Source organism: Diadema antillarum, unplaced genomic scaffold (genome assembly GCF_040938485.1).
Source record: "Diadema antillarum isolate AM-2024a unplaced genomic scaffold, OU_Dant_1.0 seq00000731_RagTag, whole genome shotgun sequence".
Classification (NCBI taxonomy): Eukaryota; Metazoa; Echinodermata; class Echinoidea; order Diadematoida; family Diadematidae; genus Diadema; species Diadema antillarum.
Window position 1 is genome coordinate 327,536 of NW_027271632.1, and position 23,884 is coordinate 351,419.

Sequence of the window (23,884 nt, forward strand, 5' to 3'; positions counted from 1 at the left end):
AAATATATCTTACTTTTAGGACAAAGGTAAGTCTCAGATATTTCACCAAAGGGTGCGCTAAATCTCAAAATTTCAAATTGGAAAATGCCAAAATCTCCATCGTATGGGAAGGAGTATTCTTTTCACATACTTCCCCCTCCCCGACACTTTCCTGAATATATATTTTTCCTAACGTTTTCAAATAGAAAACAAATATCGGATATTTCACCAAAATGGGTGCAACAGATCTGTGAATTTCAAGTCTGAAAATACGAAATTTTCCCTCGTGTGGGATCAGGCAACCCTATGACCGCACTTCCATGATTATATATCTTTTTGTTCCCTTTTTGATGGAAACAAAAATCTAATATTTCACCGATAGGGTGCATCAGATGTCTGAATATCAAGTCTGAAAAATGCAAAATCTCCCTCATGTTGGGGGAGGGGGAGGGGATTCGCCTTCCACACCCTCCCATATTATATTGCCCATTTCCCTGAATACTATACTTTAAACATTAATTTCTTACTCTTCGATGGAAATAATTCAATATCTTAGCAAACGTTTGCACTATATGTTTCACTTTCGAGTAAAAAAAAAAAAAAAGAGAGATCCCTCGTGTGGGAGAGGAGTATCCCTCCTCCACATATCGATAACTATGAGTGCCATATTCTCTGATTTCTATCTATTTCATAATTTTACCTAATCTACACGAAATGAATAAGATAATTTAGACATTATATGTTTAGGTGGAGCAATACACAGCACCAAAGAAATTCACTGTCATGTGATGAATTACACATTATTCTGTAGCACATGTAGATACTAATTTTGAACATTTATGTAGCACAGATATAAAAAAGAATTGTTTTTACTTCTCAGGTGATAACTGACATTTTCATTAGAACTCACCTCATGATAGACATCAAATGTTTCGGTAATAAAAAGGGGCTAGCACTAAATTTTCATCTCGTGTGCTTGAGGTGACGAAAATGAACAGTGTCGGGGCGATCGTTAACGGGCTGTAACCTGGATGAAAAGCAATTAAGAATTTCTGAAAATGGCGGCCATTTTTGATGCCACATTGGATTACGGTACTTGTGCCCGTCAACATCTCTTAATATGTATCTTATTGAGTTCTTAATCCTTCAAAACATATATTTAGACATTTAAATTTTGTATTTGGATTACATGGCTGAAAAGCTATAAGAATTTCAGAAAATGGCGGCCATTTTGGACGCCATCTTGGATTTCGGTACATACGTGCATCAACATCTTTTGATATGTCGTGTTTTATTGGGTTCTTCATGCTTCAAAACATATATTTAGACATTTAAATTTTGTTTTGGGGTTCTCTAGTTGAAAAGTTATAAGAATTTCTGGAAATGGCGGCCATTTTGGACGCCATCTTGGATTTCGGAAAACGCTCAAAGAGGATACATGAGGACTTTAAGTATGTTATTCTAGACATTCTTCTGGACCTATCCTGAAAAAATCAGCTTGTTACCAAAAATGTCCAGGTTTAGGCCTTTTTTTTACCTAATCCTCTTGGACTAATAGAGATGTATACTGCTTAGTATTTTATCTCTATGCCTGAGCCTCATCAGTACGTGCTGCGTGCGCCTCCTGATCAGCGCGCTCTTGTACGATGAGTTACTAGCAAACCTAGTACTCTCCGTGCGTGTGCTGCGCACGTACGATCGCGCGCGCACCGCTGCTGCAACATAACGCGTACACACACACTCATCAAGAGAGCTAGGTGATCCGAGCTGGCCACACCGACATGACCGATATGTTTTATACAGGCAAAACATACTAGCCAAACAACTGAGACTCAGAGATGATTTTGATACCAAATTGCTGCTTATCTCACCCTGGAAGAAATGCTGCCTCCTGCTCGTCACTTCAGTGGAATCACTAATTACGATAAATAGCCAATAACTCTCGCCTTTACTGCTTCCGGCCAGCCAGAACCTGAGCTGACTGAGCTGCGATTAATTTAAGGAGTGTCCTGGATGGATTATGTATCGCAGCTGCACTCGCTGGAGGAGTCGCTGGATTGTCCATTCTAACAGCCATTGTCATTGCACTATTTGCAGCAGGCCTAACGTTAGACGGCTGCTGTATCGTTCTCATTTCAATCACTCTAACGTTGCAGCGACAGGACTATCATCAGCCTTGTTTACAACTTGCACTACCAGACATCATAGCAGCATATTTCGCATTGAACCATCAGTTGGAAGAGTCTCAATAATGGAAGACTTTCAACCTCCGCCCCTTCGGTCTGTTCATACCATCGAGCCTGTGATGGGTTCTTTGGCTAGTGTCAGAAAGTCAAGAGGTTTGTTATTTCACGTTAATTCTCTTTGTTAAATTACGTCTTGAACCTAAACTTTAATAGATGTTTCCATCCGCCAGGCCACTAAAGAAAGTTATGTTTTTGGCTTAACTGCAGAGTATGGTATGGTTGGTACTCCACCACTCCTTTTGGCTTTGTAACTATCATGAGATCATGGCCAATTAGAATATATATTGCCATTGGTCATATTTTATTGATATTGATTGATCACAAAACACAGCAACATAGGGCCTACAGTACATAACATTGCATGCCTTATCCTTATCGCAAAATAGGTCCCCACTCCATTCACCGCCATTCATTTCGTCATAGCCAGGGACTTCTTTCAACTTTGCACATAGTGGAGAGTATGGGAGAAGCACACACGAATGGAAGGGGACCGATATCACGATTTGACCCATTGTATTTGTAACTTTGTAATACAGTGCTAGCTAGTGTACTTTTGCACATGTTTCTGTAGTAGACCCCTACTACATAAAATAGGGCTGCATTTATCTAATGTGAGATGAGAGAGAGAATCAAGTTTCAAAACGCATGTGGAATAGCATTTTCGAACATGGCTTGAAATATGATTTTGAATTTTCGGAGTGCCATGTTTATCTAACTATCTAGCTATCTATTTCTATCAATATCATTGAATCATGATTTTCGAGTGTTGTCACTGCACAGCTGCTTTGTCTTTGCACGGTTCGACTTGCTTCGGAAGCAGAGGTCAGCTGAGGCCTGTGTTGTAGCCTGCGGGCTGTATACTGCATGGAAGTTGACTTTGGCATCTCAAAGATATACGCATTTCAAAACGGCATTGCCTTTATCTACCATGAGAAAGGCAATCATGGTCTCAAACATGTTTCAAACTGCCCTTTGAAAAAAATTGGAACATTTGCAGGCAGTGATCTCTACGGCCAACAAGACTAGGCACCTTCCGCATGGGACTCACACCAACTGTCATGGCATCCCTGTGGGAGCACTTCTGCCTACCGCGTATGACCTACGGATCTGAGGTAACGTACCTCACAAAGGCAGCCATGAATCGCCTAGACAAGGCCCAGGAGACCTTATTCAAAACCCTGCTAGGACTTCCTTGTTCCACAGCCAACGAATCTGTGCACATTTTGACCAGGCTTCCCAGTGTTTCTGACAAGATTGCCATACTCCGGCTCAGGCTGCTCGGGAAGCTGATCACACTAACACCCAACAGGGTCGAGTACCATCTGTTCCAGCACGTACTGTGCCATCACCCAGGCTCCAAAACAACCAAAGCCTTCAAGACCCTTCTTCAGCAGTACAATCTTCCACCCTTAGAAGATGTCATGAACATGCCCATCATTTTCCAGCAGTGGAAGAGGATCACTAGTGCAGCAGTCCTGGGTCACCGAGAAGACAAATCCAAAAAGGCAATGGCCACCAAGTCCACACTTCACCCCCTCAGTTCCTTGGACCCCTCTCAGGTTACCATCCTCCTCCCCGCCAGACTCGACTTGCATTTACTTCGACAGGCAGTACCAGTTAAGTGTCAGTTGCTTTGTGGAGTCTATCCCACTAACACCCATCTAACTTTGGTTGGGAAGCTACAGAATAATACATTGTAGATGCCCCTGTCAGATGCCCAAAGATGAGACCATCACACATCTCCTTGGGGAATGCGTGCCGTACGCCAAGGAGAGGAAGATATATATCATACACCTACCAGAAAGATTACAGAAATTGCTCTCCCGGACACCCCAAGATAAGCAAGCCACACTCACTGCCAGCCTAATACTCACCGGAACAAGTGACCCCAGTATATCCCAGGAAGAATCTGCAATTCTCCACATCAACTCCCTTTGTTTCCTAGCTGATATCAATCAAATGCATGTTATCCACTCATGTATGACATTATAACCTCTGCATTTACCTGCTGCTTGATCTGTTGCTTTCATCTTGTCTTCCTCATCTCTCCTGCTCTTTGCTATTATTTATTGTGTTGATTCTTGTCTGTTGTTTCCGGCTTGACCTATGACCGTATTAGTTCACGACAATCAGTATATTACTAAATTTCTGTGAATCTAACGCAGTTCTCCAGGACTGGAGGAAGTCAACAAAAGAAGAAGAAGTTATTGTTTGACATGAACGCTGCACCCTGTAATTGTCAGATCTGAAGTCAGTGATCATAATGTATATATACAGTATATAATGATTTTTTTTTTTTTTTGTGGGGGGGGGGGAGCAAAGTAGTGCTGCTAACAAAAATTAGAATTTGTAACATGATACTCATAAAGTTGCTTGCCATGTTCTGATTACGGTTGTGTGTTTATCAAAATAATTGCCGTTTTTGGCAGAAGGACGTTTAAATTGCTGTTAAATGATATTGCTCAATATGCTCCAGGTATTGCCTGGAAAAATCATTTTGTTATAATACTTTAGGGCCCCATGTAATTTTCTCATAAACAACTACAGCATCAAATGCTTCCAGAATTCATGCCTTTGGCTTGTGAAAACACTTTATATCAAGGAGAAGTATTCCAGCTGTGAATTGTCGTCAGTGATGAAGGTTTTGCTTGTCTTCTTTCTCTCTCTCTCTCTCTCTCTCTGTGTAGCCATCTTTTTGGCCAAGACCCTGGACGAGAAAGCTGAGGATGCCAAGTGGTACAGGCAGGACGTTATTGACCTTACTGAAGTACCAACCTGGCCAGAGTATGCAGAGGGACTGGACAGTCCAGTCGCTAAGAGTGAGTGTCCACTTTGCCTCTGAAGATCAGTAGAAAACGTGAGGCCTGTGTGATTGTTTGTGTGTGTATATGTGTTTGTATCAAAGGTATATCAGTATGTTTATGTGTATGTTTTTGTGTTTTGGTGCATCTATTGAATACATGTATGCTATTTCTATGCCTCTACCACGGAGTGGCGCCAGAGGCATTAATTATGTTTTCGGGTTGTCCATCGGTCATTCCGTTCATCAGTCCATAACGAATTTTATGGCTAGTAACCGATCAGTGGGAATCAGTGGGAATGCTGAGGGATGATTGTTCCAATCCTTGTGGGATTCATTTAAGAGTACATTATATATCTACTGTTGTGTGAAAATTATTTGCTTCAGAACGGTCTCATATTCAAGTAATGTGCAGATTAATGCCCCGTCACTGACCAGGCACGCTAACCTGGAAACATTAAACTGCACATTACTTGAATATGAGACCATTCTGAAGCAAATAATTTTCACACAACAATAGATATAATGTACTCTTAAATGAATCCCACAAGGATTGGAACAATCATCCTCCAGCATTCCCACTGATTCCCACTGATCGGTTACTAGCCATCCCCTTTAAAACCATTTGAGGTATCTTAATGAAATAGGGTGTAAGTACTGTAAATATGTATGAGTGAACAAAGTTGTGCCTATCAACCCCCCCCCCCCCCATATTTGAGCAGTGCTTGAAACATACATTTGGTGTATAAAGTACATGTATAACCCAATAAACATTATCTAGGGAAAGTGTTGGACCGTGGGTTTAATGGTCAAAGATCAAGTGAAAATGCAAAAATGTCACTTTCTTTCCATATCTTGGAAATGGCTCAAGGAATCTTCATGAAACTTAGTTACATATACACATTCATGCCTGCCTGTCAGTGATTTGTTTTGTTTTGTTTGTTTGTTGTTGGTTTTTGTTTTTGTTTTTGTTTTTTGGGTTTTTTTTTTTTTTTTTTGGGGGGGGGCTTTTGGTCATGGGGTCAAAGGTCACAGTCAAGTGCTCAAAATTTCTTCATTCCCCCCCCCCATATCCATGCAATGTCTCAAGGTATTTTCAAAACATAGTGTATAAGATGTTTTTAATACCAGATACATGACTCAAGGTATCATCATGATATTTAGTAGTACATGTTTTATGCATGTGACATGATTCTCTTTAGAATTTTGTAAGTCATGGTTCCACAGGTTAAGGTCAAACGTCAAATTAAAATGCTAAAGTTCTACTATTTAATGCCGAAAATGCACTTTTTCTCCATGCCTTGTACAGCTGTAGATTACTCAATGCATAAACTTTATAAAACTAGGTATATTAATGCATTACTACACGGTGATTCTTCAGAGAAAGATTTTGGACATGGGTCAAAGGTGAAGGAAAAAATGTTCAAATGTCACAATTTTTCTCATATTTTGAAAGTAGCTCCAAGTATTGTCATGAAAATGAATATTACCAGATCAGTAATTATTTGAAGGATTGTGGGCAATGGGGTCAAGGGTCAAAGGTCATGTAAAAATTGCTCAAATTCCCAAATACCTGCTATTGTAAACAATTTAGTTACCTGTACAAATGAGACCTAGTTCAAGTAAAATAAGCACTCAACATTTTTGTGACAAACAGTGTACCGGTATTGTTTTTTTTTTGCCAACTATGTGAACCTGTTGTCTCACATTGTCAATACGTACTCTTGACCTTGGGAAACCATGCATTATGCGGGAGGCATACCAGTTGTCATAGTAACATTTCTACTTTGGTGGATGTTTTGTCCTCTTTGTATTTAATGATATATTAAACAAGTATTATATTTTCAATAAAGATTTATCCTCTAGTGAGTCATTGAATGAGTTTCACATGATTATACAACTGCAGGTATTTTCAGCTATGTCAGAATGTTGGCATGTTTGACACTCCGTGGTGTACTATTTGCAAAATTATGTCACAAAGCAATAGTGAAATCCCAAAGCAATTCTGACACTGCACACTGCTTTGTACTGCAACTCTGCAAAATCTAACAATTTCTAACAAAACAATTGTGACATCATAAAGCAAATCTGACATTGCACACTGCTTCTAGATACTGTCACTCTATCAAATTCAGATTCAGAGATTCAGATTCAGATTCAGATTCATTTATTGTCCATATTCTTCTTGTTGGCATATGGGTGTACACGTAGGAATATCTGCATACATACATACCTACATACGTACATTCATGTACATGTACACATATAAATAAATACAATTTTCAATATATACAATGTATTCAACAATTTCTAACAAAACAATAATTACAGAGCAATTCTTACATCATCTGATGCTTCATGGTTAATGTAGGATCCCTCCACCTCACTGCATGTACCACAAGATTTCTTGCTTCACATTTACATGTACCCCTTCTTTTGTTAATATTTTTGATCCACAATGTAAATACTCTGCATAATTTTGAGTAGAACTGGTTAAAACTATAGACCTTTAGTGCTTCCAAAAGTACATTGACTTCAAGTGATCAATGGTAGAAAAGGCTTCTAATAGCTTACAAATTTATTTTTGTGTAATAATTCTGCATTTTTAAAGGGACTGTACAGTAGTGGTTGAGGTAGGGGTTCATGTTTTGAACATTCCTAAGTGAGATAATGAAAAGCCTCTTATGAAATATCAAAGAGCATGTAATTTTAAGAAGGGTTCAACGTTTATTTGATGAAAATTGGTTTTCAAATGGCTGAGATATCTAAAAAAGTGATAATAATAAAAGGCGACATGCCCCAACTTTATTAGTATCTCTTAGTTTCACATTGTTTTTGGATATCTCAGCCATTTCAAAACCGATTTTCATCGAATAAACTTTTGATACCCCTTAGAACTGCATGCTCTTTGACATCTCATAGAGTGGTTTCTGAATATCTCACAAAATGTTAAAAGCTAAATCTTCACCTCGACCAGAACTGTACACACCCTTTAACCATTATCCAGGAATACACAAAATATGAGCAAGAACATCTTGTGGTCGTAAGTGACACCTATATCATACACTTATTGTTTAACCAGCCATTTTGTACACTTCTCTGAGAAAACTTTGCCCACATATAAAGTGATTCTTTAGAATTTATAATTTACATTAATAGACATTGTCAATGATGTACTTTCAGGGTGTATGCAAAATGTCATTATTGTATAGAAATTGAATTTAACATCTCAAATGTGATGATTGTGCAGGATTTCTAAAAAATATTTAGGCTCTATTCATGTTTTATGTGTGTTCATTTGGATGACACCTTTCATAGCAAACAGAATAGAGGTTTAAAAAATGGGTCTAGGGCAATTACCCCCTGGGCAATTACCCCGGACCGTTCCCCTGGCCCTAATCCTAATCCTAATCCTGAACCTAATCCTATGCCTAACCCAAACTCCTGACCCTAATCTTAACTCTTACCTTACCACTAACCAGTATTTAGCCGTGGGGTAATTGCCCTCTGAGGGTAATTGCCCGGATACATGTACGTAAAAAAACAAACAAACAAACTAAAATATTTGGTTGCTTTTCAGCTATGATTTTTATTTATAAACCCCTGTTCTTTTATAAAATGTTGCAAAATTAATAGCTTTAAAAGTGGATATTTTTGCACAAATAATATTTTGTGCATGGCAGGGTGTAATGAATTTGATGTGTTTGTTATTATGCACAGCTATCAAAACATTACATGTAGATGGTGTTACATATCACAAGCAAAAAAATTAATGTGCTTTTATTTTGGGGAGCTAGTTTCTGGTAGTACTAAATGCACGAAAATCTCTACTTTTACAGTCGTAATGAATTCCACTAATGACTTAACCTGTTCATAATTGAGAGCTGCCACTGCAGTGACATGACTTTATACAGATAATGACTGGCATGGGAGGGACCGTACAGGATGTTGCATTCAAAGCACATGAAATGCACAAGTTTTCAATTTTCTTCTGAAGCTGCATTCTATCCCTGAAATTAGAACATTCTGGGGTATCCCTAACCTCAATATTGAAGACAAAATTTTCTTCAACTTGAATTTTTGCAACATGGATAACAATCCCACAATATCAGAGACTCCAACTCTCCCGATTTCGACGGGAGATTTCCCGCCGAAAGCCCATTTTTGCAGAATCTCCCATTCTCCCGCTTGAGATTTAATTTCTCCCGCTTGAAATGATTTCTTACTTAATTACATTGTATGTTGAAAAATAAGCCTTAGATAGCGCGAGAGAGCATCTAGAACCCTAGACCGCAAGGAACTTCACGCACATCAAGTTGGAGTCTCCCGTTTGCTAGGGGTTTCAGGCGGGAGAATCTCCACTACAGAAGATGCTTGGGGTTGGAGTCTCTGCAACATGCACAATGCAGCCTCTGTCCCTCCCCTCATGCACACCAGCACACATTCCTTCTGTAAATCACATTTCCGCGCACACATGGCAAATTATTGTATGTTCTAGTATTGAATGCCATATATATACAATATGTACAATCGTATGGATTAAAACATCTGTTTGATTTCTGCAGAACCCACATCCGCACCTAAGCCAGACCTGAACAGCAAAGTCAGCGTGTGGAAGGGAGATATCACAAAGCTAGACGTAGATGCTATTGTCAACGCTGCAAACCGCTCACTGCTGGGTGGTGGGGGAGGTAAGACATGAAATGAACAAGCACAATGATTTTGAGAGAGAGGGGGAGAGAGAGATCCAGAATTATGTAGATCAAGAGAGGGAGATACTTTGTAAATAGGTCGAGACAGATAGTGAATTGGAGAGAGAAAGATGGAGAGAGATACAAATTGAAGAGGGGAAAGAGATAAGAAGGTATAGAGATATAAAGGGAAAGGGGAAAGAGAGAGAGATAGGTAGATCAAGAGAAAAGAGAGAGGGAGAACAAACAGAGGCTGTGTAATGTATATTTATTATCTCTTCCAATTGAACAGCTCAAATATGTTTTTCACCATGATATCACTTCAGTGTAAAAATTGAGTTCTATTGACATAGAGCTGATGATTTTCAAGAGGCAGAGTGTGTGTGGCAGTAAGAGCTGTGGAATGAAAGGTTTTGCTCTTTCAGTTGGCAGTAGCAGTGCTAACTGTAGAACCTCTTATCTCCAGTTCTAGCTATGGCTAGCATTAACCGGACTTGAAAGGCACTTCCTACAAGGGACAGCATGTCAGCAGTGTACATGCAGTGAATGAATGGTCCAATCTCTTGTGGTTTTGCAACATAGCACGGGCAGTCATTGTATAGTAATTTAAGCAAAAGCTATAGATTGTGTTTGCTTGTTTCATTTATTATAAGGAAAGTTGAGAGTAAAGAGCAATGTCAACATTTGGACATTTCTCGTAATTTCATCAAGCTTTATACAGTGTATGTGGATAAAACCTTGCCTCCTTGTCAAGGAGAATTGACCATTTCAAGCATGATTCTCTATGACAAACAAGTGTAGGAAACATTGTTTTATCACTTTATCTTGTGATGTATGCAGTCATTGCATTGTGTGGTTACAGCCTTGTTCACGTAGTTTTACACATATGCAAAATACATGTGTACGGGTAATGGTGATGTCCTTTATTCCTTTTTTTGTCCCCGCCGAACGAGTTCGAGCAGGGGACTATGAAACGGGCTCCGTACGTGTGTGTGTCCGTGTGTCCGTCCGTCCGTCTGTCCGTCCGTGTGTCCGTGTGTCCGTGTGTGCGTCCGTGTGTGATCAAAATCTTCAATTTGCTACTTCTCTGTCATTTATGAGCCAATTTTGATTCTGTTTGCTTTATATGATAGCACTACATGGGAGCTTTGAAACTTCTACACAGAATTTCAGTCGTGACCTTTGACCTTGACCTTTGACCTATATTGTACATTTTGCTACAAAATGCTACTCCTTCGCCATTTCTAACCCGATTTCGATTCCGTTTGCTTTATGTGATGGCACTAGGTGAGGGCTTCAAAACTTCTACACAGAATTTTGACCTTTGACTTCTTTGACCTTTGACCTTGATTTTTTGACCTATATTGTACATTTTGCTACAAAATGCTACTCCTTCGCCATTTCTAACCCGATTTCGATTCCGTTTGCTTTATGTGATGGCACTAGGTGAGGGCTTCAAAACTTCTACACAGAATTTTGACCTTTGACTTCTTTGACCTTTGACCTTGATTTTTTACCTATATTGTACATTTTGCTACGAAATGCTACTCCTTCGCCATTTTTAACCCGATTTCGATTCCATTTGCTTTATATGATGGCACTAGTTGAGGGCTTCAAAACTTCTACACAGAATTTTGACCTTTGACTTCTTTGACCTTTGACCTTGATTTTTGACCTATATTGTGCATTTTGCTACAGAATGCTACTCCTGCGCCATTTCTAACCCGATTTCGATTCCGTTTGCTTTATGTGATAGCACTAGGTGAGGGCTTCAAAACTTCTACACAGAATTTTGACCTTTGTCTTCTTTGACCTTTGACCTTGATTTTTGACCTATATTGTACATTGGCTACAAAATGCTACTCCTTCGCCATTTCTAACCCAATTTCGATTCCATTTGCTTTATGTGATGGCACTAGGTGAGGGCTTCAAAACTTCTACACAGAATTTTGACCTTTGACTTCTTTGACCTTTGACCTTGATTTTTTACCTATATTGCACATTTTGTTACAAAATGCTACTTCCGGCGGGGACATATGTTACGCACCGCGTAATTTCTACTTTTCCTTGTTTTTTTTTTTGGGGGGGGGGGGGGGGGGGGGGGTTGGCAATTACGTCCATATCTATGCCGTTGTTAATTCAGCATACATGTGTATAAGCCATACATAATGCCAAAAAGAAGTACTGTATACGCTATTTATCTACCAAGACTAATTTTTCGAAGAATTAGGGCATAGCAACAATTCTCGCTATCGCCAAAGACGTAAAAATCCCCCGGATGTGTTTTTTTCTTCAAGATTCAGTGCACTTCCTGGGCTGGGGCACTTCCGGCGCGAGGCATATTTTGCACAGCGCTAGTGTGCGCATACGTGTACCTTCCCTATAGCGCCATGCCGACCACGGATACTAGTACAGTAGGCGGCTGTACCCGAGCCAGCCAGTAGCCAGGCCTGTCATACTCGTACACTGTAGCTATAGCCCCCGCATTGCCCTAGACCGGCCTTGCATTAGCATGCACCACCACACGCATACAAGTAAAGCCAACACATACCGGTACATCGTACTGCTTGATCATGCGATCGATGTGCACATCGCTGATCAGTCATCTCTGCATACGCTGAAAATATGCTGGAAAATATTCACTCACCTGGATATCGTCATGGAATGCCCATCTTTTTTTATTTGTTCTCTGTTGAAGTGTCGCGAACACAATCGGGAACGAACTGTGATCTTGTACTTATCCTGTCTCCGAAGCAATTTCTTCCAAGCAAGTACTACTACTAGTAAGTCGCGTGCGCACGTACTGTGCTGTGGAGTCACCCACAAACTTCACCCATGTCACGTCTCGCATGCCAGTAAGGGACCTATTTCTGTAGAATTTGTTCATTTATTGTTGTGCGAACAACACATGGCAGCTTCGCAGTAATTGATTGATTGATTGATTGATTGATTGATTGATTGATTGATTGATTAAAAGGTCTTTATTCAAATAAAATCTGAGTCGGCGACTGAAAGTCGAATTACACAGATATACAGAGATTATACAGCAAAACAGATAAAATAACAACATAATCATAATACATAAAAAAATTACATTACATTCGAACGTTCTGTATACACAACTAATACAGGTTTAACGCTACAAATTGTCATATAAATACAAAAGGGAAAAGAAAATGAATGCACATTTTATAAACAGTAACGGTACACTCCTAATTTTTAGGAGTAACAACTTCTAATTTTTATGGGTAACAACCCATAGACGTATTAACAGCAATTTCTTAAGAATGGAGAAATTTCAAATCATATTAAAGCTGAAATTCAAGTCGAGAAAACAGTAAAGTACACATAGAATACAGTCGGTTGTGTGTGTAAATAGCATTAGTCACATATCACGCACGTACGAACGGAAGTGACTTTGCTACCGGACCATCCCATAATGCACTGTAAATGACGCTTAAATCAACATCCGGGTACTTTTTACGTCATTGGCAGTAGTGAGAATTGACTGTACATAGAGTATAGTATCATTGTGCACCTTGTTCGTGTACATCTATTGTGTAAATACAATGTACTTACCAGTACATTAAATTTACAATTGGGCGTCACATTCATGTCGGGATAAGAGGAGATATTTTTACTTGTTCTTACACTTGTGAATAGCATGCAGTTTGTGGAATTTATGAAAGTATAATTTAGCAAAATATCTTGCTTATACAGTATATTTAAAATACCAATTTAAATGAGTTGATCAACACACATTAAAGAAACTATCTGACATAAAATGAAAGTGAAAGCATTCATCAACTCGTAGAATTGTCATGTGGTCTTTATAGTTCACTGTGATATTAAAGTATTCAATACATATTGTGATGAAGTTATTAGTTTTTGTTCTCTTTCTCCCCCTCCACTCTTGTGTAATGTCTTTTGCACCCCTTCCAGTGGATGGAGCGATCCACAGAGCTGCAGGCTCTCACTTGGTTCAGGAATGCCGGACTGTGGCCCCTTGTGACACAGGGGAAGCCAAGCTAACAGCAGGTGTGAGACAGATACCCTCTGACACGAAGCCTCTGATGTAGATTAGGGGCCCCTATTTCAATTCGTGTACTTTTGTCCATTTCGATATCAAGCAGGCCAGTGAGCCTTTGCAAGGAAGTCTTTAATGTGCAGTCAAACCTGTCTTTGTGGTGACCTGTCTATAGCGGCCACCTGCTTATAGCCGCCACAGAAAGATCTCCTGCACAAATTTGCTGTATCATATACCCTTCATATAGGGGTCACCTGCCAAACGCAGCCAGTGGTCACTCCTTTTGTATCCCTTGAAAAGTGTGTTTGTGTGTGTATGTGTGAAAATGATTTGTTGTATATTTATGAGATGCTATTTATACAACTGTAGGAGAGATTTCTGGATGAGTGAAGTTATAAAGAGTGCAGGTAATGACATCCAAGGTAACATACTGCTGAAAATTCAACTGAAATTAGAACTCAAACGCTTTCAATAATTGTCTGATTTTATTCAAACATCTGTCGAGTCTTTCAGTGATCTTGGGGGAAAAACAACAACAACAAAGAAACCGAAAATTCCTTGTGGTATTCTCCCCTTTCAAGCAGTTGGTCAGACAATAGAAGGAGTGTTGTTTCTGTGATTTGAAGTCGTGACTTCAAACAGCATAGAGATAATTTCAGTGTGGATGTCTACTTTCCTTTTTGCCATATGTTTTTGCATCTCATTTTGTGTGTGTGTGTGTGTGTGTGTGTGTGTGTGTGTGTGTGTGTGTGTGTGTGTGTGTGTTGCTTCCACTGCTTTGAAGGGCTTGAAAACAACCGCAGCTGTAAATGCAAAATGCCCCCCGCCCACACACACGTGCATACATACATTTCCTGTTTTTTCAGTAGTGTTCAATATAATAAGCTTTTGATTTTTCACGTGATATTGTATCAAGATCAGTGTAGTGTATTACTTTGTAGGAGTGACTAAAGAGTGAAGTGCGGAAGCTGTTTTTTAAAGGACAAGTCCACCTTCATATACATAAGGATTGAGAGAATGCAGCAATATTAGTAGAACACATCAGTGAAAGCTTGAGGAAAATTGGACAATCCGTTCAAAAGTTACGAATATTTTAAGTATCTGCGCAGTCACTGCTGGAAGAGAAGACTACTACAGTGTATGATGTCACATGCGTACAACTATACCAAGGAAAATAAAAACAGAATTTCACAAAACTTTACTTTTTGAATAAAGTGCACAGTTCTTCGACTTGCTACTGACGTATGTAAAGGGAAATATTATTCCCCCTGCCTTCTGAAAGAGAGAAGTCAGGTGTTCTTTTGTTATGCGAGAAAAATGGAAATATGTTGAATTTTCTTTATTCTTTCTTTATATCGTTGTACTCATGTGACATCACAAGCTATAGTAGTCTTTTGATCCAGCCGTGACTGAGCAGAAACTTCAAAAATTCATAACTCTTTAATGGATTGTCCGATTTTGTTCAAACTCTCACTGATGTGTTCTACTAATATTGCTGCATTCACTCAACCCACATGTCTATGAAGGTGAACTTGTCCTTTTAGCGTATTGACACCAGTACTTGCATGTTGTCCTTGTACCATCCACTGTAATGTGTTAGTGGAAATTTCATTCTGATTAAGACTTTATCCTCTTTGATGTTTAATTTAGTTTGGATGTAAGTCGTTATGGTCTTTCTTTCCTCTCTCTTATCTCAGGTTACCTCCTGCCAGCCAGGTGTAAGTATATTTGCTTGTCATACATTTGTATCTGTGAGTTCAAACACCATGACTATGCAGACAAAAGATCAAAGCAATTTGTCTACATGCTGTCTCATTCTTCTTGTATTCCTAGTAGATGAAATCTCTTTACTATTTGACATGCATACCTCATCGGTATGTATTTACATACCTCTTCAAGAGCCATAGCCAATGAAATATAGTTTATTAGACAGGCTTAAAATAGGCTCATGAATGTTCTTTTTCAGTCTTTCTATTTTCAATGAAGCTAGTGATCATAAGATTGTTCATATTTCTAGCCTGATCCCTCAAGTTTGCTTCATTTCTGCTCATTGCTAAACAGGCATTTACAATTTCCCTTTTGACTAACAGAGGTTGCGAAGTCAGGAGAATTTGATGTACTTCTAAAAAAAAAAAACATACAAGATTTAGAAAAAACAAGTTTTGTGCGAGTAGGATTTTTAGCACCCCTGTCTGGAATTATATGATGGTTTAGACCTGTGCTTCTCAACCTTTTTTAACCAAAGGTCCACTTTGGCTCATACAGAGTTTTTTGAGGCTCATTAACATATGTGTAGGTGAAGTTCAAATACAAATCTTTTTTATTTTCATTTTGGGAAGACATCACAGCCCACCTGCAATAGCTTTGTGGCCCATTGGTTGAGGAGCACTGGTTTAGACCAGTTTAAATGATTTTTTTTTTTTTTTGTCATTAAAAATAGTGAAAGGTAGCTATTCCATTACTTATGATAGACTGTGCTTGAGAGAGCAAGAGAGAGAGAGAGAGACAGACAGACAGATAGACATATAGGAGAGGTATGGGAAATTATCAGAGAAGGAATGTGGAAGGAGGGAAAAGTGATTGCTACATGAGAGGGGCGGGAGAAAACAATGCAAGGGTGTATTCTAAGAATACTCTTTGCCAACATCACCTGTAGATGTATTGCACACTGTTGGCCCCATCGTCAATGGCCCAACGGCCAGCGCCAACCACCGGGAGAGCCTGACCAGCTGCTACGTCACGTGTCTGCAGCGCATCTTTGAGCACAACAAGTCCAACCGGGCCAAGCTGGAGGCAAGGAAAAAGAAGGAAGCCAAAGACAAGAGCAGTGGCGGGGGAGAGGACGCAGGCCGAGGAGACTCGTCGGCAAACGGCAAGCCTGCTGTGGAGGAGGATCGTGGCGGGAGTGACATTCTGAGATTACTCAGGCATGACCTGGAGGTGATGGAACCACTGATTCGGTCTGTTGCCTTCCCCTGTATATCGACAGGAGTTTATGGTGAGTCTGCCGTTTTAGCCCAGTGTAGCAACTTTTGACATTATTTTATGGGTTTCTTACTATTATGGTCTCCCATGACAACTTTTGTGCTTTGCATATATGTACACAACAGATACATACTTATAGGTGAAGCTGCACTGGACGTTTTATATGATCTGCAATGAATACTGTATACGCCGTTATTTTCGTGAGGGTTCAATTTTCGCGAATTTCGCGAATTGCAGCTGGATCGCGAATTTAACAACACGTGAAATTGTCTCCATGCGCTTTGTTGATAGAGCATTAACGTAAGCGTCGGCGTCAATTCGCGAAAACAACACCTCGCGAAAATGTCTATGACCTCGTCATTCGCGAAAATATCTGTACGCGAAAATAACGGCGTGTACAGAGTAGTTTATTCTTTAACCTTTCTACTGGAATGATGTGAGGTAATTTCAAAGAAAAGAGAAGGCATTATGCTGGACTTCCAACTTAGTTGCACCCAGATACAAAGTGCCTTTGTGGTAGTCCTCAGAAATAGCAAGCTCACTTGTCTTCCATATATGCATAGTGTAACTGTAAAAGATTGGAGAGTTGTTTTGATGTAAACACTGGCAGGTATAGTTCCTGTCATGTGTCTATTTTTTATTTATTGTTATTAGTATTTTTTGTTTGTCTCTGTATCTGTTGCTAGGATACCCTCAAGAGGATGCATGCCAGGTAGCTCTGAGTGTGATCAGAGAATGGCTGGAAGACAATCCCAATGAGGTGAGTACATAAGTCATCAAACACAAAAATGCACACACACACACACACACACACACACACACGAACACAAGACATAGCAGTATTTTGTGTGAAGCAATGTAAGATGATGTTCATTATTCAGAAGCTATGTGAAAAAAATGAATCATGATATAAACAGTACTTATTTTCAGGCTCTTACTTCACCCCTAGATTTCATTGATACTCAGTTTTTCCTTCTGTTCTTGTGGTGATAAATACAGCATTAATATTCTTCAGATTTTTTGTTTGATTGCTTTGAGGTAATCGTGAGTCTAAACATGAAAGTGAGATTGTTGATGCTCAGGCTTACCAAACCATTCAAGGGCATGCTTTGATGAGTTGGAAAATGCTATATACTTATTTACATTCACATGCACTTGTTTTGATCTATTCTAAATGGGCTGTTCTGTCATGCTCTTCACTCTTATAGCTGGACAGAGTTGTGTTCTGTGTCTTTCTGGAGAGGGACTTAAAAATCTACGAGAGACTGCTGCCCTCTTTCTTCCCTCTAGAAGGTGAGTATGTCTCCAGCACTCCAGTGGTTCTTTGACCCTGTAATCCATGGATAGTTTTCTCTTATGAGGTGAAAGATAGAGGCGCTCTATTCAACGAGGCATAGCCAAGTTGAATAGTGTACCTCATCTCTCACCAAGTGTGAAATCTTGTTTCATTGCATGAGTAAAGACCATACACTATTTGTTTTATACAATGCCTCAGACATCTCAGCAGATGTGGTCCACACAGATCCTTGAATTTAGCACAAAAATGGCAACCATTTTCCTTGAAAGGCGACTGAGTAGCACAGTCACAGTCGGCTGTGTACACGTATGTATGTACCTGAAACCAATTGGTTGAAATTGTTTACAAACTGAGTGACAAAATACAGACTTGTAAGTGCACTTGTAACTGTTGAGTGTTTGTTTATTGTGACATCAGAGCGGTGCGATGGAACAAAAACTTGGTGGTCAATCGAGAGTTTAACACGGGAGTCAATGGAAATAGGTGACGTCAGCCATGTGGTCTCCATTTTTGCTCAAACAAAATTGCACAGCTGACAGAGATATTGTGTGATGGTACTTTTAACTGCATGTCACATGATTAACAATCAACCAGTCAGATAGCTACATTCTTTAGTTGTTGTATAATTAGGTTTAAAGAGCATAATAGTGTAAAGTTATATGTCATTGCTAGGTGAGATAGTTTATGCCACCGCTAACCGTATTTTAATGTGTGTATGTGTACTGTAAACCTGTTATTTGCGAGGGTTTAATTTTCACGAATTTCGCAAATTACATTTTGATCGCAAATTTTAACAACACACAAAAATGTTGCCATGCGCTATGGTAATAGTGCATTTTCGATAGTGTTGGTGTCAATTCGCGAAAACAACACCTCACAAAATGTCTGACCTCATTCACGAAAATATCTGCACACGAAAATAACAGCTTATTCAGTATGTGTGTGTGTGTAGTGTGCCACCAGTGTCAAGATAATGCCAGAAATATTTGACGAAGTCCAATGACAAAATCATTATGTTGTTAACCCTTTCACGACCACATTCTTTTGCACAGACCAATCCACTAGGACCACTATAAATTTGTGCAGCAGCGTGCTGAATGCAAATTGTTTTTCATGTCAAGAATTCATCTTCTCAGAAGCGAGGAATGAGAAATCTTCATGTATAAAAGATGTTCTCTGATAATCGTATTTTCATGCTATCAGCTTTATTTCACTCTGGAGATGATAGAAATATAATATTTAGTCTAGAAAATCCGAATTGATACTAGCTAAACTTACAATATTGCAGCTCTCCCATAGACCCACACGTAATTAAATTACACTCGCGAACCACAGCGTGTCGGGGCTTGCGATGAATTCAAGTGGAAGGAGTTTTGTTGGCCGAATGAGAAATTTTCCTGTATATCAGATGTTCTCTGATAATCATATTTTCATACTATCAGCTTTATTTTACTGTAGTGATGATAGAAAAATAGATATTCAGTCTAGAAAATCAGAATTGATACAACCTAACCTCACGATACTGCAGCACTCCCATAGACTTAACGTAATTTCCCTGTACTATGCTGAATATTTCGCGATGTTTTTAGTTTCGTGAATTTAGCAAGTCAGGTGCTAACACGCGAAAATATTGGATGAGACGTGCACACATACGTTCTGCGTTCCGCACGCGCTGTACTTCCCAATCACAAATTTAACAACTCACAAAATTGTTGTGAAGTCAGACTCGCTAAATACACTACGCTACACTCGCAAAGCAGCGATGCATTGGAGAGCTTTATTGTCCCCGCCGAACGAGTTCGAGCAGGGGACTATGAAACGGGCTCCGCACCTGTGTGTGTCCGTATGTCCGTCCGTCCATCCGTGTGTCCGTGTGTCCGTCCGTGTGTGCGTCCGTGTGTGATCAAAATCTTCAATTTGCTACTTCTCTGTCATTTATGAGCCAATTTTGATTCTGTTTGCTTTATATGATAGCACTACATGGGAGCTTTGAAACTTCTACACAGAATTTCAGTCGTGACCTTTGACCTTGACCTTTGACCTATATTGTACATTTTGCTACAAAATGCTACTCCTTCGCCATTTCTAACCCGATTTCGATTCCGTTTGCTTTATGTGATGTCACTAGGTGAGGGCTTCAAAACTTCTACACAGAATTTTGACCTTTGACTTCTTTGACCTTTGACCTTGATTTTTGACCTGTATTGTACATTTTGCTACAAAATGCTACTCCTTCGCCATTTCTAACCCGATTTCGATTCCGTTTGCTTTATGTGATGGCACTAGGTGAGGGCTTCAAAACTTCTACACAGAATTTTGACCTTTGACTTCTTTGACCTTTGACCTTGATTTTTTGACCTATATTGTACATTTTGCTACAAAATGCTACTCCTTCGCCATTTCTAACCCGATTTTGATTCCGTTTGCTTTATGTGATGGCACTAGGTGAGGGCTTCAACACTTCTACACAGAATTTTGACCTTTGACTTCTTTGACCTTTGACCTTGATTTTTTACCTACATTGTACATTGGCTACAAAATGCTACTCCTTCGCCATTTCTAACCCGATTTTGATTCCGTTTGCTTTATGTGATGGCACTAGGTGAGGGCTTCAAAACTTCTACATAGAATTTTGACCTTTGACTTCTTTGACATTTGACCTTGATCTTTTTACCTATATTGTACATTTTGCTACAAAATGCTACTTCCGGCGGGGACATATATTACGCACTGCGTAATTTCTACTTTTCCTTGTTGAAACTTTTCTCAAGAATTTCCAATGGTACCCCCAATCAAATTTGGTATCTACATAAAGTGGATGCAACGAACTCGCGAATGGTGAACTTTCACCGTGCGAGGGCAGCATACAGAGTTTTTAATCATGATCAAAGACAGGCGTGTATTTTGTCGAGTTAACTCGCTGCTGGGCTGGGACACGGTGCGGAGCCCGGCGAGTTGTTGGTCGTGAAAGGGTTTAAAGTGATAGAATATCACCCATGCAAGTCAAAAGTGAGAAGTGAAAAGTGATTATTAGCCACTTGTTGAGTTGGGAAGTCATATGTTGTTACAGGTCATTCAGATGCATCAGATCCTTGAGGACCTGGATAGCAAGAGGTGGAGGTCTCTCTGTCAGATCATGAGAGTAGAGTGGGCAGTGAGTCAGTATTGTGTCTGCCTCACAAGCAAGGAGTCAAAGATTCAAAGCCTAGGGATACTAACATAGCAATGCAGTGTGGTATCATAATAATCCATCTGTATAGTGGTAAAGAGGCAAAGCAGACTCTCTCATGGCATGGGCATAGAGAGGAGGTCCCCCACATGATAGATCTCACATCACTTCTCAGAAAAGAGTACCAGTATGATGGAAACAAACAGTAAAATCAGAAATTTTCATGTGTGTGAAACTTGCGCAAATTTCACAAGGAGCAAAGAATCGGGAAAGTAAAATACACGCAAAAGTGTTTGTCTACGCAATACATTGAATGTGAGAAGTGATTTGCAAAAGTTTTATGCCGCGAAAAAGACCATCCACTCCAAGTCATGCAAGTTTCATGCAGCGAATGGTTCTGGTTGTACACACGCGTTGGCAAAACAGATTAACCCTTTGTGGTGTACTCCAGATGACTTACAATGGTCATTGAGCAGACTCACCCACACACATTGTGCCATGTAAAAGAATAAAGATGATAGCACACGTCTCTAGTTAAGTTTTTTCATATCATTTGTATCTTCTCTCTCTCTCTATCTCTCTCTCCCATCACAGGCATGTCCTTGGCCTCCAGAAATGAAGACGACGACGAAACATAGGATCAGATTGGTCTGACTAGTTTCTAACACATGTAGATAAGGGCAAATGGACAACTTTGATTCAAGGGAGTACCGAACGTAGTTTGAAAGTCTATCGGTAGATGAATAAATTATTCTTGTACATGTTTGGTGTAATACTTGTTCTGTCACTGTGTCTTGTATCATTGATCCTGAAAAAGAAAATGTTGTCAAGCATTTGTTGAGTCTTGTCAGTCCATGTTCCCAACAAGTTGCAGTGCTGCAGCAACTTTGTCGTCCTGTCATCAGCAAGGCTTTCAGATAGTCTTTGTGCACTTTTGTGAAAGAAAAAAAATTATAGGGAAGTGTAGGCTTCTAAGCCATGCCAATAACATTGTAGGCTGCTCCCGCACATAGTGTAGCACAAGTAAAATGATGCATTGGGCCAACTGTATACCATTTCAGAAATGGCATGTTGTAGGTCACGCTTGGACTGTGCAGTAGAATACCAGTCGAGTTGAAGGATCATGACGGGACGAAAGATCCGGGGCATTAATATTATCATGTACAAAAATTGTTTTGGAACGACCGTTCGTTATTGTTTGTTCCAACCTACCACATAGTATGCTTCTATAAGATTTCGATTTTTTTTTTGTCTTTATGAAACATATGATGTTTCTAAATTAAGATTAATGATAACTTAAATGTTGCATATTTGCAATTTTCAAATTTCTTAACCAAAGTAATTTTTCTTCTGGACTAGATGCTTTACCCACAATGTCTATATTGACCCACTTGTGTAAATGGGTATCTGCTAATACTGGAGTAATTGATGATGACAGTGTTATCTGGGAGAGCAGTGTTACACTGAAAAGGCTACGCTGGGTAAGGACAGACCATCTCAATAGATTACAAAGACCATTCAGTGGTTATGGTATTGCTCATGATCCCAGCACATTTCATATTTGTTTTGGAGATTTGTTTATATCGAAATGATGTATATAGCACAATTTAGATAAAGGTCATTGGGGAAATTAAGAAACATTTGTGAAACTTTTTGTCCAATAGATTGTGCAGTTCAATTTAAATTCTAAATTTTTATGTGTGTGCACATGGTAAAAAGCTACAGGACTAACTGTGCATGCTTAATTGAAGTGGAGTTGCATCTCAAGAACAGCAGCCCACATCATTACATAAGTTTTGGCCAGTTCAGATAGTTTTTAAAGACATCTTTAAAAACAATATGATATCTAGATGGTTAAGCTGTTATTGAACTGTTTTAGCAGAATTTCTCTCACTAGAATCGTGTGGCCAGTGTAGTATGTGGAACAGACTTAGTATTTGTGAGAATTACTTGATTGATTGTTTACTTGTTTGGCTTTATCAAAGGTGTGGGGAAGCACTTGTAAACAGGGGCTACCAGATGTATTTTTTGCTTCATATTCAGGCTCATTTATTGCTTATTTTGCAGATAATGCAAATTTAATACTTTGAGTATGAAACACATATGACACAAGTTTTAAATCTTGAGATTGCCATCATGTATTATGAACTTTTTTTTTTTTTTTTCACCAATGAATGTCCCAACAACGTGGACTTAAATAATCTTGCATGGTACTTAGAACTTTTCTGAGCAGCTGACAGTTACCGAATTTTGATTCTTAATTGTGTCTGTCTACATTCATGGTTATTTGACAGAAGGCTTATGTTGATCCCAGGTGGTTAAAATTTGTTCAGTGACATGCAATGTAGAGTTGCTTTGCAACAGTGACATCTGTCATTCATTGACATTGTGATAAGTATGTAAAATGTAATTGAAAAAAAAAAATGATATTCCAACTCCCACAAGTACATGTATATGTACATGTACATGAGTTTGTGGGAAAATGCCATACATGTTGTGGTGATTTGTTGTGTTTAGATTTTGTAAGTACTAGAGCAAAAGGAAGCTCACTGCCAGTGTAGTTTTCAGTCAGTGTTTGATGGTTGGCACTCAGCGTACCAAACAGTCGTGTCAAAGAGGCTCCATAAGAGTGCCACATTTAATGTCTGCTAGGGAACTTGTAATTAGCATCCATCCACTGACTACCAATG

At 39.3% G+C, this 23,884-nt stretch overlaps 1 protein-coding gene across 1 annotated transcript; it reads left to right on the top strand.

Annotated features, from left to right (window-relative positions):
* Positions 1–1,770: 1,770 nt before the first annotated feature.
* On the top strand, positions 1,771–22,277 carry LOC139738241 (ADP-ribose glycohydrolase MACROD1-like). The gene is made up of 9 exons (XM_071648894.1): positions 1,771–2,318; positions 4,913–5,044; positions 9,591–9,716; positions 13,659–13,754; positions 15,441–15,461; positions 16,400–16,741; positions 17,415–17,488; positions 17,937–18,021; positions 21,789–22,277. Exons 1-9 carry the CDS (start codon positions 2,000–2,002, stop codon positions 21,830–21,832), a joined length of 1,239 nt encoding a protein of 412 aa, XP_071504995.1. The 5' UTR covers positions 1,771–1,999; the 3' UTR covers positions 21,833–22,277.
* The last annotated feature ends 1,607 nt before the right edge of the window (positions 22,278–23,884 follow it).

Coding starts and splice junctions, on each gene's coding strand:
- LOC139738241 (XM_071648894.1), top strand. CDS start 2,000: ATGTATCGCAGCTGCACTCGCTGGAGGAGTCGCTGGATTGTCCATTCT. Junction 16,742..17,414: donor TATATCGACAGGAGTTTATG/GTGAGTCTGCCG, acceptor ATCTGTTGCTAG/GATACCCTCAAGAGGATGCA. Junction 17,489..17,936: donor TGGAAGACAATCCCAATGAG/GTGAGTACATAA, acceptor TCACTCTTATAG/CTGGACAGAGTTGTGTTCTG.